We start from the raw sequence: 20773 nt of genomic DNA on the forward strand, positions 1-20773 counted from the left end.
ATTAAGTAAAATAAATAAGAATTTTTTTTTTCAAAGCGCCCCAGCCCAACAAGCTCGCACGCAGAAGCGATCGCATATGTGAGTATCTCCCACATATGGAAACAGTGGTAAAACCACACATGTGTATGGGTATGGCCATGATCGTTAGAGTGAGAGCAATAATTCCAGCCCTAGACCTCCTCTGTAACTCAAAATATGCAACCTGTATAATTTTTTAAATGGGTAAAAGTTTGACGCCATTCCACAAGCGGGCGTAATTTTGAAGCGTGACATGTTGGGTATCAATTTAGTTGGTGTAACATTATCTTTCACAATAGAAAAAAAATGGGCTAACTTTACTGTTGTCTTATTTTTTTATAAAAAAAAGTGAATTTAAAAAAAAAAAAATGCGCTTGTAAGACCGGTGCGCAAATACAATGTGAAAAAAAAGTATTGCAATGACCGCCATTTTACTCTCTAGGGTGTTAGAAAAAAAAGAAAGTAATTTTATAGCAAAAAAAAACTGTTTTAAACTTGTAAACATCAAAATCTCAAAACGAGGCTAGTCTTTAAGTGGTTAAAGCTTACCAATTCTTAGATGTGGTGGCTGCATTCGTTTTCCTTTTTTTCCTGTTTTTACCTGGTGCCATTAACCCATACTCTTTATTAGAGTGCCTACACTCTGGATGAAGGAGAAAAGGGGGCACATTCCGATAGCAGCATTGTCAGTCTGGGGGAAGGGAGTGTACTAGCAGATTTAGATATAAGGTTACAGCAACAAATTTTTTTTCCTTTTGGAATAAAGGTTTTACATTAATAAATAAAAGCTGACCATTGTAAGCACCCATGCCAGTAGTAAATGGTTTGTCTCAATGCTCTTAATTGATATATTTGCTTGTTCTGTTGAAAAACAACAGATGTACTGGCCAGATCACCATGTAGAAATAAAGGAAAGAAAAGAAAATGAATGCAGCCATCACATCTAAGAATTGGCAAACCACAAAATAATAAATGGTTTCTTTTGAGTTTAATACTGTTTTAAGTTCAGTGTATTAGTTAAATTATGTGAACTACTTATATAACCATAATTGTAAAAAAATAAATAAAAATAAAAGTATTACTTATCAGAGCACTTTTTGTGAAACTGCACTGTATCGCTTTAACTGACATTTGCGTGGTCATGCGACGCTGTGACCAAACAAAATGTACATACTCTTTTTCTGATAAATAGAGCTTTCTTTTGGTGGTACGTGATCATCTCTGCGTTTTTTATTTTTTGCGCTATAAACAAAAAAAGAGCGACAATTTTGAAAAAAACACAATATTATGTACTTTTTGCTATAATAAATACCCCCAATTATTTTTTTAAAAAGCACATTTTTTTCTCAGTTTAGGCCGATATGTATTCTTCTACATATTTTTGGTAATAAAAATCGCAATAAGCGTATATTGATATGTTTGCGCAAAAGTTATAGCGTCTACAAAATAGGGGACTAGTAATGGTGGCGATCTGCGATTTTTATCGTGACTGCAACATTATGGTGGACACATCAGACACTTTTGACACATTTTTGGGACAACTGACAATTATACAGCGATCAGTGCTATAAAAATGCACTGATTACTGTATAAATGTCACTGGCAGGAAAGAGGTTAATATTAGGGTACGATCAAGGGGTTAACTGTGTTCCCTGACTGTGTGTTCGAACTGTGGGGGGAGTGGTTCCTAGCTATTAGGAACTCACAATCTGCCCCCTCACAGAACAGAACAGAGATTTGTGTGTTTACACACACGTCCCTGTTTTTCTTCTCGTACCCATGATCATTGTGACCGTTGGCCATGAGCATTGGCACCCCCCCAGTGCAACGGGGCATGCGCCAGCTATCCTGCTTGCAGGAGCCGATGTATAGCTACGATGCCCCGCGGGATCGTGCCAACCTGCCGCAATATAATGAGGGTGGCTGGTTGGCAAGCGATTAAAAAAAACAAAAAAAAATACATACTTATATATATTATATCATACTTACCTGCTATGTGCAGTGATTTTGCACAGAGCAGACCCCAATCCTCCTCTTCTCGGGTTCCTCACTGGCGCTCCTGGTCCCTCCCTTCTTCCAAGTGCCCCCAGAGCAAGAACTTTGTGATGGGGGCACCTGAGCAGGCTTGCTTCAAAGCTGCAGCTCTATGTGTCCATTCACACTCACTCACCACTCTCTCTGCTGATTGGCTCACTGGCTGTGACTGACAGCCGTGAGTGCCAATGGCTCCCACTGCTGCTTTTTCTGTCTGTATGGTCTTATAGCTGCACCATCTTTTATGCATTTTTTAGGGTGTTCTCCCCAAATCTTTGTTTGTCTAGTGTATGGATTCTGACCAAATCTCTCTGGCACTGGAGCACCCCCTACTCCCATCATTGCCTCTTATATTATAGGAGGAGTCCTTTTAATTCTCCCATTTAGAGGAGTGTATTTCTCCCACGGTTTAGAGTAGCAGGATCTTCCATTCTATGGATAGCGTAGACCCGACTGATATTGGGGTACTTTGACGTAGTAGTGGGCTTAGCACTATATGGCCATATGGTGTAACTAAATCCCCATATTTTCTGAATATGCTCAGGTGTTTTTAAATAGCCTTGCAGGAGTTAAATGTCATTTTTGTATGTGTGCGCTGTAATCTTTTTTTCTGTCTGTATGGTCTTATGGCTGCACTCTTTTATGCATTTTTTAGGGTGTGCTCCCCAAATCTTTGGCTCCCGCTGCTGTCTCAGCCAATGAGAAGGCAGAGTCCCTGGAGAGCAGTTGTTGATGCTCCTACTGCATAATCTCCCTTGCAAGTGACTGGAGTATAGTATAGTATGCTGGGAGGTACTACAGCCGGATAGGTGTTTCAGCTTAATATTGCAACAAAGGTAAGACATATGACAGATGGTGGAGCTTTTAAGGAGGGGGAGGAAATGAAGGCAGTGGAGGGAGGGGGTTGTATTCAGAGGGAAGAACTACTAATTGATGCCATTTGGCAGGTATGTAAGTGTGGCGGGCATGGTTGAGTTCCTGCACCTATTCTCTGAGAAAAAAGACACACATATATATATATATATATATATATATATATATATATATATATATATATATATTTTTTTTTTTTTTTTTTTTTTTTTTAGCAAAGGCACTATAAAATAAAATGATGGGTTTTGCAATGTTATATGTCACATAGTATTTGCACAGCGGTTTTTCAAATGCAATTTCTTTGGAAAAAATACGCTTTCATGAATTTAATGGCACACAAACACAATATAATACATTTTGGTAAAATGTAAATGATTATGTTAAAAGATATGGATTGGGAATAATGTGGTTTACGAGTGTTTAGCAATACAAGCGTTTTAAAAGAAATCCTGACTCGATTTGCGGGATTCAAGCCTCTGCGGTGTGCAGTATCGCATGTGGCCAGAGGTGCAGGGGCGCCAGTGACACTCAGAACTTGGGAACGGAGTGTCTCCGAGTGTCTCCAAGCCTCTCCGGGTGGTCTCCGAGTGTCTGAGTGTCTCTGGCGCTCCCTGCACCTCTGGTCACATGTGGTACTGCATACACCAGCAGTGGCACTGAAATGCATTATCTGAGTTTCCATTGATCCCTATGGAGAAATTCACTTTGATATACGAGTGCTTTGGATTACAAGCAATTTATCTGGAACTAATTATGCTCTGAAAACCAATCTACTACTGTACTTAAAACCCTCTATAGGCGACACTTTAAAAAATGTTTACAGGTTACCAGTTTAGACTTACAGAAGTGGTCTGGCACTAGAATTATTGCTCTTGCTCTTACGTTCACGCTATGTTCAGGGATACTTTACTAGTTTGGTGCAATCAATGTTAACATATGTGTGCGAGACTTATGTGTGAGTTCACATTTTGCGCATAAGCACAGGGCACTTAAATTTTTTTTTCAATGTTTATTATTTATTTTATGTAAATGTAATGTACACTGTTGCTTTTTTGTATTACATTGATTGCTATCATAAGTGATGAACAAAATCCCTTGTAACAGGTCCTCTTTATGGAGAGATCTGGGGTCTATTAGACTGTCCTCTGGCCTCCATTTCAGACACAGATTGGTCTGATTGGTTGCTTTCCTGGCCCCTAATGGCTAGGTAAATAAAGGCAGATTAAATAATCGTCACTCCCGACTTCTGGGGTCATAGAGAGGGAGGAACAATGTGCAGCCATTGCCGGAAGCTGCAGCGCTCTGCGATTGGAGGGAAGAACCCTGAAAAGGCAGCAGTGGTTGCAAGAGGGTGGAGACCCCCTTCCACTTCCTGCAGAAGTGATTGACAGGCTGTTCAGCCATTCAAATTACTTCTGCATAACAGGGAATCCCAGGCTGAAAATTCGAATACTGTAGCTACAGGCATCATCTCGGTATAATCACTGCAAACCTGAGGATGTCTTACGATGGCCTACAGTAAGCAAGTGGTTACAAAATGTATGAAAATGTCGTCATTCTTGAGCTGCAGTTTGCGTGTCTCTAAAGCTGGCCATAGATGGATCTAAATTTGAGTAGTTCAGCAGGGATCGGCCTAATTTCGCGCTATTTATGGATGTTCCTATTCGAGAGAAGTCGACCTGCTGATCAACTCCTCTTGAATGGGATGGCTGGAAAATTTGTGTTCGATTAGTGCATTCAGTCAGTTGGCAGTGCTAATCAATGTATTCTGACAGCAGAGGAGTCCAACTGTCAGAATACCATAGTGCAGCGGGGAGAATTCCCTCTTCCACTCTTATCAAATGCCTCAGCCATCTGATCAAAAAAAAAATTCTGGCTAGCTTTAGGCACAGCACTGGTCACCTGATCACTGGAACACTGTGGCTCCACAGCTACCATTTGTTTCTGCTCTACAATTCCAGAACACTACAACAAATAATCTATTATCTGCTTTGGATCCAAGAAATGGGTTTCCCACAAAATGTCTTATCTCCCAACTTATTTGAAATATTCAGTGTGTTATCAGGTTCCACCCCTAATATAAAAGGGAAACACAACTTGACAAAGACAAAACACTCATGAGCGCACTGTTAGCTAGATGGAAAGAGTATGGGCAATTTAGAGTCTCTTGAAATGAACTTTCATGAAAAGAAGTCTCTGGGGGTGAAGTGCTGACTTTGGAAGGCTGCAGGCTCTGGTAACTGCTAGAAGGGACATGCAGAAAGAAAAAGAGCAGCACCATCTAAGAGAAATAATATCTGTACATTATTCCAAGGATAAGTAATAACACTTACAAAAGTATCAGCGTATGTAGTGGTAGTACTGGGTTCATCCACTCCAAGGATGAATGATGACGTTGCCATTGGTTATGGCTGCGCTGATGGCTCCCAACGCTTCCTGGGACTCAGGTACACTTAGGGCTGCTGATGTCACATCCGGGTTGGGGGTGGAATGGGTGATGTGCGCATTCGGAGCATACATGCTCCTTTGTCAGGTGAAAATTTTCCCACTCCATCCCCAATGTGTGATGTCAGCGGCTCTGTCTGATTTAACCCAAGTCCCAGGAGGCGTTGGGAGCCACCAGTGCAGTTGGAACCAGCAGAAATCTCATGCTTCACCACAGCCAGTACTCCCTTGGAGTAAATGAACCCAGTACTATCACTACATGCGCTGATACCATTGTGATCTTGTTTTATTACTTATCCTTGGAATAAAAATTATTGCTACACTTAAACACAACTTGGTGTATTGCAGTTGCAATTGAGTAGAAACAGGTCAAAGGCTAAAAATGTCCCAGTTTAGATTAATAAAATCTAATCAATGTTACCTCCATCATTATTTCTGCCTTATATTTTCCTATATCTGTATAAGCTCACATGCATGTATTTTATTTGGTTTTAATTTAAGAAAACATATAATTAAGATTCTTGACAATAATATTATACTATTGCTGAGCTTAGTGGAATTGAAAAAAAAAAGGTTTCCTTTTATTATATTTAAAAGAACATACCGTATATACTCGAGTATAAGCCGAGATTTTCAGCCTCTTTTTTGAGGCTGAAAGTGCCCCCCTCGGCTTATACTCGAGTCATCGCTGTCTGCCCGCTCGATCAGCGTGTCGAGCAGACAGACAGCGGCCATTCTATTCAAAAGCCGCGCCTCCGGCTCCGCCTTCGCCTGTGATAGGCGGAACACTGAATTTCCCAGCAGCCTGTGTTCCGCCTATCACGGACGTCGTATCATCCTCGTACTACGGACGAGGATGATACGACGTCTGTGATAGGCGGAACACAGGCTGCTGGGAAATTCAGTGTTCCGCCTATCACAGGCGAAGGCGGCGGCGCAGCTTTTGAACTTTACAATGGCCGCCGACGAAGAGGGCACGGGACGGCACGGCACGGGACGGGACGGGACGGGGGCAAGGCAAGGCAAGGCAAGGCACGACACGGGACGGATGCAAGGAGGCAAGGCAAGGCACGGCACGGGACGGAGGCAAGGAGGCAAGGCACGGGACGGAGGCTCGGGACAAAGGTAGGCTGGACACACACACACACACACACACACACACACACACACACACACACACACACACACACACACACACACACATGGATGGAGACACACACAGGGATGGATGGATGGATGGATGGAGACACACACACACAGGGATGGATGGATGGATGGATGGATGGAGACACACACACACAGGGATGGATGGATGGATGGATGGAGACACACACACACAGGGATGGATGGATGGATGGACACACACACACACAGGGATGGATGGACGGACACACAGGGATGGACGGACACACAGGGATGGACGGACACACAGGGATGGACGGACACACACACAGGGATGGACAGGCATGTCTCACCCTCGGCTTATACACGAGTCAATAAGTTTGCCAGTTTTTTTGGGGGTAAATTGGGGGCCTCGGCTTATATTCGGGTCGGCCTATACTCGAGTATATACGGTATATGTTAGTCATTCTAAATATGTCTCCATATCATGATTTATTACAAAAAAGTACAATACAGTGAAACATACACAAATGATTTGTCACTGTCCAAAATGTTGTCTGTAGGAGGCAGATAATATGTAGAATCGCATTACTGAAAACTGCTTCCTATGTCCCTTTTAACTCCGGTATTCTTTTTTGCTTAACCATCTGTAGACTGTCCACATTGCTTCTGTTTTTGTTTCCTCCCTATGCCTTTCCTTTAAATTATGGCCTAGTTATGTTTATTAGCTATGCCCCTATAAGGCCTCATGTACACTGCTGCTGCTAAATGGATGTTTACGAGCAGTTGGACATTTTTTTCAACTGCTCCTGAACTCTCCTCTATGTTAGCTTATCAGTACATGTACACAGGGTCATTCATAGTCGTTTCTAGGCAGTGGAGTTTAGAGGCCTTTTTGGAAAGCAAAAAAAAATTAGTTCAGACGCTGAGTTTAGAGGCTGCTTCTAAACGTGGCTAAACGTGGCTAAACGCGGTAACATGGTAACGTTTAGCTGCGTTTCGTTGACAGGTGTTTTTCATTTTTGGCTATTTAAAAAAAAAAATGTTTTTTCAAATGCTTCTAAATGCAAACGTTGCAAAACGTTGCTACATGTGGCATGTAAACGCGGCAAAATGGGTGTTTTAAACGTGGATTACTATCTGTCAAGTTAAATCGTTCAGAAAAGGCTGTAAGAACGCCCTGTGTGCATTAAGCCTAAGTCTGTTTCTGAAGTGAATTTTTCTCGGCATAGCTAGCCTTGTTTTATTAACTCCCTGATTGCAATTAGAAGGACCCACCTCCCATTCCTAGCAGTATATAACTAAGTATCTCTTGGGAAAGGCACGTTTGCCAAGGGGTGGCACGTTTGCAGATGGGGGTTTATTTATCAAAGTTGGGTATTTCTATAAGTGGGAGCACTTCTGAATCTGCACTTCAGTGAATACACAAAGCAAAGGAACACAAGAAAACACATTAAAAAAAAAACAATACTGGTGACCTTGCTTACACTTTAATCTCTTCCTCCTCCTTCTAAAATGCAATCTCTACCACTCCTTCTGACAGCTGTGTCTTCTATCATTAAACTAACTCTCCTGAACACCTATTCTCCAACCTACACCTTATATATATAACCCTCACTTCTGTCCTCTCCTTGATACTGTACTCACCAACTCCTGCTAATTCTAAATCCACATGCCCAATACTCCAAACCACTGGGGCATGTCCCCTCATATAAATCACACTCCAACATTACCTCCCTCACCCTTCTGCTTCTCCTATTCTCTGGTGATGTATCCCCAAACCCTGGGCCCCCTTCATCTAACTGTATTCAACACACCCACTATCCTACACCCTCTGGCTGCAGCCACAAAATGCACACTAGGTGCACACAATCTAGTTCCAATTTCTCTTCTTCCAAAGACCAGACTCCCTTTCTCTTGCACCCTTTGGAATGCTCACTCTGTCTGTAACAAACTCACCTCCCTCCGCGATCTCTTTATCGCTAACTCATTTAATCTACTCGCCATTACCGAAACCTGGCGTCATAAATCCGACACTGCATCTTCTGCTGCTCTATCTTCTTTGGACTCACTCCCCTAGACACAGTGGACGCAAAGGAGGGGCCCTACATAGCACCTTTCAAGTACTTCACCCACCTCCCTCTCTGTCACTCTCCTCATTTGAGGCACACTGCATTTGTATCTTCTCCCCAGTTTCTCTAAGGATAGCTGTGATCTATCAGCCCCCTGGTCCATTATCGTTATTTCTTGATGACTGCTCTGCCTGGCTACCCTACTTGCAAACTTCACAGTCTAACCTCCTCCTTTGACCTGAAGCAATGGATACATGCTCCTACTACTCACTCTGAAGGCAATACCCTTGACCTCGTCTTTTCCCACTTATGCACTCCATGCAACCTCTCCAACCATCCTTACCCTCTCATTGATCACTACCTTATTAATTTCACTCTCTCCCTCTCCTCTGCCTCCTCTCCCTCCAAACACCGATAGATACCCATAGAAACCCTCGCCATCTCAACCCTTTTGTTCTCTATTCTGCGATTGACCACCTCTATGAAAAAATAAAACCCTTGTCCTGCACCGACTAGCCACTCCTGTTTACAACACTTCACTTCCAGCCTCACTGGACACACTGGCCCCCCTTCGCTACACACAGAATCAGGCCCTGTCCCCTTCAACCCTGGCAAACAGATGATAGTAGATGGCTGATAAAACACAGCCATGCTCTTGAGCACCTGTGGAGTAAGACAAAGTCCCAAAAAGATTTCAGCCAGTATAAACCTGCCCTCTAAAAATACAATTTAAGCCTCCTCACTGCCAAGCAGACCTATTTCATCACTCTCATTAAAAACATATCATCTCATGCCCATCAACTCTCCTCTACCTTAAACTTTCTACTTTGTCCTCCACTGCCTCCGCCCACTAACTCACTCATTGCCCAGAAGATTGCTAATCACTTCAAACACTTCTACTGTTCATATACCCTCCATGCTTTACACATTGCATCCACAGGTACAATCATTATTTCCCTCTTTCAACCCTATCACTAAAGACAAAGTTGCTACTTTACCACCTGCCCTCTAGATCCTGTTCCCTCGCAAATGCTACATTCACCCTCTAGCTCTATTCTACACTCTCTAACCCACATCTTCAATCTCTCCCTCTCTTCTGGCATCTTCCCCAAATCTTTAAAACATGCACTTGTCAGCTCCATACTAAAAAAGCCCTCACTGAACCCATTCAATCTTAACAACCTACACCCCGTCTCCTTGCTCCCGTTTTTATCCAAACTCCTTGAACGGCTAGTCTACAACCAACTGAGCGACCTTGCTGATAATAGCCTTCTTGATCCCCTTCAGTCTGGATTTCATCCTCAACATTTCCACAGAAATTGCTCTCCTAAAACTAACAAACAATATACTAACGGCCAAAACTAAGGGACACTATTCTGTACTCCTACTCCTGGACCTCTCTGCTGCCTTCGATACGGTTGACCATCCCCTCCTCCTCAAAAAAACTCCATGCCTTTGGTCTCCGTGACTGTGCTCTTCGCTGGTTCTCTACCTACTTATAGCACCATTAGCATTATTTACAATTGTACTTCCTCCTCTCCCCTTCCTTTCTCTGTTGCGGTCCCCCAAGTTTCTGTTCTTGGACCTCACCTATTTTCAATCTACACCTCCTCCTTGGGTCAGCTGATAGCCTCCCATGGCTTCCAATACCATCTCTACACTGACGACATTCAAATCTATTTCTCTATCCCTCAAAAAACTCCTTCAGTCTCCTCACGTATCACTAATTTACTATAAGATATATCAGTTTGGATGTTACATCACTTTCTCAAACTCAATCTATCCAAAACCAAACTTATAATTTTTCCTCCCCCACGTGCCTCTTCCCCTGATCTCTCACAATCCTAGGAGTAGTCCTGGACTCTGAACTCTCCTTTAAGCCCCATGTCCAATCACTGTCCACAACTTGCTGCCTCAACCTCCGCAATATTTCCAAAATATGCCACTTTCTAACCAATAACACAACAAAGCTCTTAATTCACTCCCTGGTCATCTCTCGCCTGAATTACTGCAGCTCCCTCCTCATTGGCTTACCTCTGCATACTCTATCCCCCCTTCAGTCCATTATGAATACTGCTGCCAGACTCATCAACCTTACCAACTGCTCTGTCTCTGCTATCCCTCTCTCAATCCCTCCATTGGCTTCCGCTCAACCAACTAATGAAATTCAAAATACTAACAACTACCTACAAAGCCACCCACACCTCTGACCCCAGCTACATCACTGACCTAGTCTCAAAATGCCATCCTAATTGTTCTCTCCGTTCTTCTCAAGACCTCCTGCTCTGTAGCTCTCTCATCACCTCCTCCCATGTTCCTCTTTACCCCAATCTGTCTGTCTATCTCCTACTCTATTAGCTTTTAGACGATCCCTGAAAACCTTACTCTTCAGAGAAGGCTATCCTACCCACACCTAACAACGGTATTTTCATTTTGTCCATCTGATCATCCCCCACAGCTACTACCCTATGTTCCACTTGACCTTCCCTTCTAGATTGTAAGCTCTAATGAGCAGAGCCCTCTCATCTCTCCTGTATTGAATTATATTGTAACTGTACTGTGTTCCCTGATGTTGTAAAGCGCTGCGCAAACTGTTGGCGCTACATAAATCCCGTATAATAATAATAATAATAATATGTAAGTTTGAAACAATTTATTTTCTGCATACTAAGTACAATTTGCTTCACAGCCAAACTAACTTGCTTTATTTCTTGCTATAAAAAGCCATTTAAAACGATAATGATAAAAAGTTATCAACTATAAAGATACTAAAAATACAATTTAAAACTATACAGCGTAGATGCAAATGGCTTGGTTAATAATACTGAAATAATTTAGAGGCCATATATGAAATAATAGTGCCTCCCAAAAGAAAAGGCCATCAACTCTACATTGTCAATGTAACATTTCCTTATCTTTACAGATTCTTCTAACATTTAGTAAGCTTTCATGTTTTGTTTAAAATTGTAACTGAATTATTGAAATTTGTGCGACAATGACAAGTGATATGTAGCTACATCTGACTTTACATAGTGTTCACATTGCAAGTAAGTTCTCTTGCTACCTCAGGGTTTTTATAGAAGTAGTACTGCGTTTTAGATGAAATGCCCAAAACAGGTTACTTTTAACCAAAAACACATCTCTTCCAAGTGTAGCGTATCAAACTGATAGTAAACAAGTCCACTGTTACCGATATAATCAAAAAATTCTGGAGTTAACTTTTTAAAAGTTTTGTTTATTTAAAAAAATGAATGGATGGCAAGCGATTTAAATAAAACATGCAGAAAAAAAATGTTTTATGAAATGTGACATATATGGACTGGTAACAAAAGGATCACCTGAAATACAATACATGACTGACTAAAGGTACCCACAGAGACAAAGTGACATATATATTTCTAGATCAGGTGATCCCATGCCAATAGGGCAAGCTGGGTCCTTCTACAATCTTCTCTCTGTACAGCGTAAACACAAATGTTTGGCCAGGCTGGTCATTTCTGATTCTGTAAAGGCCAGATGAGGCATTAATCTGTGCCTACGCATCTGACTGCTCTCTTATGTTTATGCCCTAATGCTAAATAAATGATTGGTCAGAATGCTGATCACAAAATCCCTCACTGGGCACACTTTTGCTGTGTAAGGTAATGGAATTGTTCCTTACTCTGTAAAGGAAAGGGAATGGAAATATTTACTTGACATTTACCAGGAAAAAATGTGCTGTTTGACCCGTGTGTGAGAAAACAAGCACTTATGGAACTCACAGCCAATTATTAACACTTAAAGCGGGAGTCCGCCGGGAGTGCGCGTTTTTTTTTTAAAAGCCAGCAGCTACAAATACTGCAGCTGCTGACTTTTAAAATAGTGACACTTACCTGTCCAGCGCGCCCGCGATGTCTGCACCCGAAGCCGATCTCTCGATCGTCTCTCGGGTGCTGCCGCCCCCATCTTGGGTATGGGAATCAGGAAGTGGAGCCTTTCGGCTTAATTTCCCGGTTCCCTACTGCGCATGCGCGAGTCGCGCTGCGCAATGAGGATGGACCCGCTGCCTCTGGGATCTGTGTTTCCCAGCAGGCAGCAGGGGACTTTCAGAAAGGGGCGTAATCTACGCCCCTTTCCGCAGAGATCTATCCAGGAAGTGGGTGCAGATACCTGTACTGTACAGGTACCTGCACCCCCTCCCCCCTGAAAGGTGCCAATTGTGGTGCCGGAGGGGGGAGGATTCCAATGAGCGGAAGGTCCACTTTAGGGTGGACCTCCGCTTTAAAGAGGAACTGCAGTCTGCTCACATAATTTATAATAAAAACATCTTTGCCATTCTGAAGCTTCTCTCCAACTACTTTGCATATTATTTTATATATACTGTGATTCTGTACTTGACAAATATGCTGCAGAAATCTCCCTCCACTGAGTCTGGCTGCAATTATTTTAACTGTGGGCAGCTGAAACTGCTGCCTGCTCACTTCCTGGATTTACAAATAGGCACAACTCCAGCTCTGCAGCTCTCATTTGCCCTCTCATGACTCATCCCCTCTCCCTTCCTGTCAAACTCTCACAAAAGTAAGAGAGAAAGCTGTGCATGATGTCAAACGCCTAGGCTTTTTCCTGGTCAAGAAACAGGAAGTGGGCTGTATAAGGTATTTACTGGCAGAAAAAAAATGTTTTACTATCCAAAGTTAAAACAAGGGCAGAAGATTTAATAGATGGAAATATGAAAAAATGACTGAAGTTCCGCTTTAATCATTCTAACTGCCACGATCGAAAATTAAGCCGCAACCATGCCCAATATTAAACAATGAGTATGTCTAGTCAAAATAAAGCAAATAATCCGTGTTTCTGTTCACCATATCTAAACCTATTCAACACACTTTAAATGGTATTTGTAATATTTAAGATAATATAGATTGTGAATATAGAGTTAATGGTAAAGTTAAAGCACTTTTATGTCCAATGCCACTTGTTAATGTGTCCTTTGCCTACTCATCTATAGTTATGGGATGAAAAATAATTGTTTTAAATATGAAAGTGTTATAGCACAGATACAAAACACAAGTAATGGTTTGAGTCAGACATCAGCCACAAAAGCCATTATGTTTAATATATTGTAAGTGCTGTGAAGGTCACATTTATAATAGCTAAACTCACTTTCAGCTCTCTTTCACCTGTAGAAAATACTCAATATAAATATAATCTATGCTATTTAATGTTTGTCGGGCTTAATGCCTTCCTTTTCCAGGTATCTTTTTATGCACTTTTTTTTTATTGGAACATATGTTAATCAGTCATGGCAAATATAAATAAAATGTTTCTGTAAGCTATATAGAATATTATTGTGATAATTTCACACACTTTACAAGATCTGTTTCTATAGTTTCTCTTACTTTTCTTGTCTATTTACATTTTCTTATACTTACAGTATTTAGTAAATGTGTGTGGAAAAAGAAAGTTTTTGCTTTATTATATTTGTGGCTTTCTGTTTTTTTTTTAGGGCAACATATCATATTCTGAGTATTAATTTAGGAATTATTATCATGCTATAGTATAAACATTTACTTAATTAAAATAATCTTCATTATAATGTTATGGCTAAATATCAGGTGAAGAAAACCTAAAAAAAATAATATTTACAGTACTTTGCTGATCCATTGTCACAACTGGAAAATTTTCTGACTACATGTTTGAACAGACGATATTAGCTAATTGAGAAAGATTACGTAGGAATTAGTAAATGAACTATGTCTGTATATCGTTTCACCTAAGATCTTGTGTGATCCTTTTCAAAGTAATTTTCTTTTGACTTTGGATAGAGAATGGAAGGGCCAGAACCTCTGTCAGATTGTTGCTGCTGTGTGTGTCACCACTCGGGGGATTCACCTCATTTACCTATTATAACTATTGTTTCTGGGAAATAAAGTGATGGGAATTTCCTTTTTCCATGGTTGTCCCCAGAATAGAAGGTAAATTCAAATCTTCCAAAGAAAACGTGTTCCAGTGACAACTGTCCAAGAGGAGATTTCAGTTTGGAAATATTTCTACCCATTTCCGTGTCTTTGGGAAAGGGAGTGAAGAATATTTTCTTCAATGGGATATCTACAGCAATATAAAAAAGACTAAGATTTTAACTATTCCCTAATCTATCTAAAACCAAAAAAATTGTTTAGGCTATAGACACACATTAAGGCAGAGTATATTAGTACAGGAAATTAGATTTTGGATTCAGTCGGACTAGAAAGTATTTTAGACATGGGCGGGAGGGCAGAGGTGACAAAAAGAATATTGAAAACTGAGTTTTAATACAAAAGTACTTAACAACTGTGAATTCATTGCTAATAAATATACATGGCAGGCAAAATAATTTCAGTTGAAATATATAGTTAGGGAATATATGCGGCTTTTTCAAGTTTACTCTAAGTAAACCAATTTTGAACCAACTAGTCTGCAAGGAATGTATTGGGTAATTACATATAATTGCCACTTTACATTGTACACTGGCAATACGAATGTTACGCTTTCAGGAACCTCCTGATTTTTGTGGGATATCGCTTTTCTAAAGCTCTCATAAAAATGGAGCTTTCCAAACTGGGCATGGCTTAGGTCAATTAAAGGAATGGTTGGGAAAAAATGAATTAAAATTATAATGTTGAGGGCTATGACTTAACTTAACACATTTTTAAAAATGCCTTAATATAACAATTACAGAAGCTTAAAAACAATGCACAGAATAAGTAAACACATAATGAGTGCATGCAGTGAAAATACTGATATTTATGGCAAACATAAATGGAATGGACAAGTATCTGTAAAGTGCATGAGCAAGTGCAAAGCTTAAACAAAAAAGAGAACAAAGCAAATAAACAAATATAAGAATAAAAATTAGTAAATGAAAAATGTTGATGGCAGGAGGCAGAAGGAAATGCACGATGAGTTGTGTGTATTTGAATGTCTGACCTGTTAGTTGGTCGTCGCCTGCAGCAGGGGCGATGCGAATGTATGGTGTTGTAAGCTGAGTCACGATTATCGCAGCTAAGGCAAAGGAAGATTTCCGGGTCAGCATGCATGAGGAGGAGAAGAAAAGCCAGACTGAAGCAAGGCTGACAAGAATACTGTCAATGTTTTACCATGTCAAACACTGCAACATCATTCTGCCATAAAACCTCCCATCCTTATTTCACATTGTATAGAGCTGACACTAGAAAGAATGAGGGAAAGTAAAGGAACAGACTGGACTATGAAAATGAGTTAGAAGCTCTTTAGTTAGATCTTATGATTAATGACAGTGCGGAAGATATGCTGTGTTGAAGCTTACATAAAACACTTTTTTGTTTACATTATGGTACATTTCAGGACACAGTACTTCAATAGTTCTTTATTTCTGAGTTAGTTAAAGCCAAATGGAATTCTAATACCTTTTATATTGTATTGCATTGTATTTTATTTTCTTGTTATGTATCTAATTGAAGAAAAGGTAAGGGATGTATCAGACCTTATTACTGGGAGCCCCGGGATCTAACGTTGCTGCCTTTTAGATTGCAGGCAATTAGACACCCTTCAAAATTGCTAAAAACAAAAAAACTATGAAACTGGGGGTCGTTAGTACAGTGTTTGCCTGACTATGTATTTATGTGGCTTTATTTGGACCTTAAGCCTAATACACACCATGAGATTATCAGATGAATGATCGTCCATTTTTTATTTTTTTTGCATGCTAGTCTCCATATCGAAAATGTATAGGCTACCAAAGTATGAAAATTCTCTTACAACAGAATAAAACATTGGAAGTGATGTAATATATTTGTATTGTATTTTCAGATGAAAACTGTACTGATTAAAAGAAAATCATACGATATCATACAACATTTTTTTTTGTGTTTGTTCCTTCGGATAATTTTGGATGAAAGCTATGTACTAATGATCAGGTTATCATATGATAGCTTTGAAAGCGGTATTTTTTTGCAATTTTCTGATCGTGTATACTAGGCTTTAAACACAAGATGTATTGGTGACCCTAAGCCAGTGAACTAGGTTTACATGGCTTACATAATTACAAGAAACAGTTGTCTTGGGCATATTATGGTTCATGACTTTTGCCAAGTCTTACGATTATTTTTATTGAATGCACCAATATATGCATTTGGGCAAATATATAGAATCAGATCTTGGCTTGAGCTAAAGAGACTTTGAAGGGTTTACATAATGACCATATACATATATTTCCATCAAACTGTCTCCAATTGCAGTTATTGATTTTTCGGTATGTTTGTATTAAACATATGTCGATTAATGGCCCCCTGAGTTTTTAAGTACTCTTGTCAATGTGTAGGTGGGTTTAATAAATTACAAGTACATTTTTTTCAGATTTTTTTTAGTTTTATTTTAATATATTCAAATTTTTGCTTGAGGATTCGATTTGAACTCTACTTAAGCTATCCAGAGTGAAGTCAACTCCATGTGCACAATCGAGATGTAAATGATTTATCCTAGACATGAATTGCATTTGTATTTCAAAATTGTCACAGCAAAAAAAAAAAAAAAACAACCTTCCTATTGTTGTACAATAAGCTTTCTGATGAATGAAGCACAATGAGGGGAATTTATCATAACTGGAGCAGCAACCAAGCAGCTTCTAACTTTGATTATTAGCGCTTACCTGAACCTGCTGGAGATAGAAGCTGATTGGTTGCCATGCACAGCTGCTCCAGTTTTAATATATTCCTCCCAAGGTATATTCTTGCAAATAGTACATTGTCTAACTGCTTAAGTGAATCTAAAAATCCCACAATGGAAACAGGACCAAGGACCTTTGAACCTATCAACACCAACATCCATGTTTTAATAGGCTCTATGCATGGAAAAATAGTTATATGAATGCTGGAGGAATCTATTGATAACACTCAAAATGACTGCATAATTTAGAGATCATTCTACAGTAATTTATATGTTTTAATTTATTTTATGTTTATTTTTGAGGCCATTTCCTGGGCTGTATAACTTCTCTCTCTCTTTTTCTCTCCATGCCTGCTGTCTTACCAGCTTGATTCAAGACAGACTGGTGTCTGTAAAACCTTTCTAAGTACTGACACTTTGATACATCATGCTATCTGTATGGGAGAGGCAGGGCAAGAAACCAACAGTGAGTGTGTGTGGGAATGACTTTGCATTATAAAAATATATGAAAAAAAGGGGATCAGGTAGGTGAAACTGCCCTATATCTATTTGAGCATTTAGCCCTTGAAATATGGAGGGATAGCCCCATTGCAAGAAAGCATTTTTTAATTTTGCTGTTTTTTTTATCTTTTTTTTTTCAGGTTTGACTGGTGTGAGCACGCCTGTCACATATAAGGCAAAGGCAATGAAGAAATAACTGTGACCATAAGGTTAAAGGATAAGGTAAAATAAAATATGGATGTATGTGATCATTTTTAAATTAAATGTTAAAATCAATAGCTTCAGTGACAAAACATATGCCATCTGATATATACGCAAACAGACTTCTTAAAAGGATAAGTTCACCTTTCTGAACATGTTACATCCATATTTAGGGTGTAACATATATCATGTAACACGTTCAGCATCCACAAGCTCCCCCCCCCCCCCCGTAACAGTGGGCCAGGGATCTTCTCCCTGCACCTGCTGTCAGAATACAAAAAGAGTGTGGCATTATACCCACAATCCCCTGATTGTGGGTGCAATGATTTACAGGCTCCTAAAAAAATAATAAATGCCCATATTTTACCTGCAAAAAAATGCATTTATTATTTTTTTAAAGGTGAATTTATCCTTTAAATAATAGCTGTCTTTTAGGAGGACACCTAAGGAGATGATATATGCCGACATATAATGCATGGTAAAGGCTCATGATGTGCCTTACATGTTTACTATCTACTACTTCTGATAAAGAAGTGACCAAAACAACATGTCATAGTATATTTTGACATCTCAATGGAGGACACACTCCTGTCAACAACTTAAACAAATGCAGGCAAACTCACAGAAAAACACAATATTTCCAATGCTTTCTTGTAGCAGTTATCCATTCAATGAACATAATTTTATTAATTTGCATTACTGTAAACTTGCTCGAAAATTACCATCTGTTCTGGCCCAGTTCCTCTGCTTCTCTCTTTACCTCCCTAAATAACTCTTTGCTCAGCAGCCAGCAGAGGAGCAAAGGGGGATACTATAGAGTCGGGGTAGGCAACCAGGGGCCCTCTCCAGCTAGGTTATCATTCAAACCTTAGCTGTATTTCTGCTACGTCACAATAATAATAATTTATTGAGTTAAAATTAATTTAGATCAATTGTACAAAAATAATATATATATATATATATATATATATATATATATATATATATATATATATATATATATATATATATATATATATATATATATATATAAAAGCAGCGACTCTGCTTTTAGAAAGATTAAAAACCACAGAAGGTCAAATGAACAGCTGGAAAATGATGTGAGGAAAATACACAAGAATATTAAGGACAGACTTTTTTCTGAAGGATTTCTCATTTACATAGAACAGCCTGAGTGCTATTAGAATTGTGGCAACAAGCGAGAGAAATAGATCATCTACCATCTGCAGACAATTAAACTCAAAACTGCTGCTGCATAATATTTTGAAATATCCCTCTGCAATGTTCAAATAGAGTGATGCTACTGGATGCTTCATAGCTAGTTACGTGCCTTAAATATCTTAACAGAATTGACTTCCTTGTTAGAATAAATCCATCTGTACCACAGACAGAGTACATAGACACTGAGTATTCTGGAATAGTGAGAAGTGGCACATGCTTTGGCCACATCTAGACAGACCTTTATACATAAATAGTAATTTTTTTTTCCCTGACTAATCTACAATTCTTTTGATATGCTTCAACATATTGGTGAAATATATGAGAGTTCTTTGAATTACACTCCTATGTACATTTCATTAAATGATGCCTGATGTATGGTTCTAGTACTCAGATTCTAAGACTTTTCCACCATTCCAACTTACTACTGTGGAGCTGGACAATCCTATGGTTAGACTACAACACAGGGTACCCACCATTCTGGCCATGGCTAAGATCAATCAATAGATGGATAGCCAAACTCTAGAGAAAAATTGAACAGTATATCGTTCAGGTTCAGTTTATTAGCCATGGAGCTCTTGGCTCTAAACAGCAGATTTATATTTAGAATACTAAATAGAAAATGTTTTCATTACACATTTTCCATGATTTGAAGACTAAGGCCCCTTTCACACTGGGGCGTTTTTCAGGCACTACAGCGCTAAAAATAGCACCTGTATAGCACCTGAAAAAATCTGGCCCAGTCTTTCTAATTCTGTAATCTGTTAGCCCCCGTTTCCATCGTGAAGACTGAGGAGAAGAATAAATTCAAAACCTTTGCCATCTCTCCATTGTTTGTAACCAGACTCCCTTCATCATTCTTTATGGGCCCAATATGATCTGACCTCCCTCTCTTACTATTTATATACTTAAAGAATTTCTTGGGATTTCTTTTACTCTATTCCGCTATGTGCCTTTCATGTTCTATCTTGGCTGCCCTGATTGCATACTTACTTTTCTTATTGCATACTTTGTAAAGTTGGAATGCTGATGATGACCCCTCAGCCTTGCATTTTTTAAAGGCCTTCTCCTTTATTTTATATGAATTTTTACATTGGAGTTAGGCCACCCAGGACTTTTATTAGCTCTTTTAAAGTTAACAGTCACAGATGATACACAGGGATAAAACAAATCTCCCTACATACATTTTACATGCATATCTGCTGTCTGCAGCTTTTTTTTTTTTTTTTTTAGAAAGTTCAGATCGTGTTAGGAGATTTTATCTCCCTGGTTACTACTTCAATGAAGCCTGGGCATACAGTCAAGACAGCTGATTGAAGGAAAGGCACACACCCCCTCTCCTCATAGGTAGAGACTTTCAGTTCTGTTCGTTGAATCATTCAGCTCTCTACTTATAGCATCCTCCCTAACACAAACCTCAGGCTGTTTTTATCTCCTGTGTCGAAGAGCTTGCCAGAAGTTCTCATGCTGATAACAGAAGAACGGGGCAGGAGACAGCTATGGGACATAGGGCTTTGAAGAGAGATTCCCTTTAGGATACAGAAATTTGATGACAGTTTATTAGCAAATGATCTGACCACTATGATTCCTGTCAAGAGGTCCTTTACATATCGGAGAAATGCACATAC

General features: G+C 39.6%; 1 protein-coding gene across 10 annotated transcripts in view; it reads right to left on the reverse strand.

Annotated features, from left to right (window-relative positions):
• PTPRM (protein tyrosine phosphatase receptor type M) overlaps positions 1-20773 on the reverse strand; it is a 982826-nt gene that overhangs the window by 339492 nt on the left and 622561 nt on the right. For 7 of the 10 annotated variants that reach the window (XM_077492471.1, XM_077492470.1, XM_077492477.1 and 4 more), the window contains exon 14: positions 15510-15584. The exons of the other annotated variants lie outside the window; for them this stretch is intronic. In XM_077492471.1, coding sequence (XP_077348597.1) covers positions 15510-15584 — 75 coding nt within the window. The remainder of the gene's footprint in view (positions 1-15509; positions 15585-20773) is intronic. 10 annotated transcript variants of the gene reach the window in all.

Source organism: Lithobates pipiens, unplaced genomic scaffold (genome assembly GCF_037356315.1).
Source record: "Lithobates pipiens isolate NorthernLeopardFrog02 unplaced genomic scaffold, aLitPip1_a1.2 Scaffold_19, whole genome shotgun sequence".
Lineage (NCBI taxonomy): Eukaryota > Metazoa > Chordata > Amphibia > Anura > Ranidae > Lithobates > Lithobates pipiens.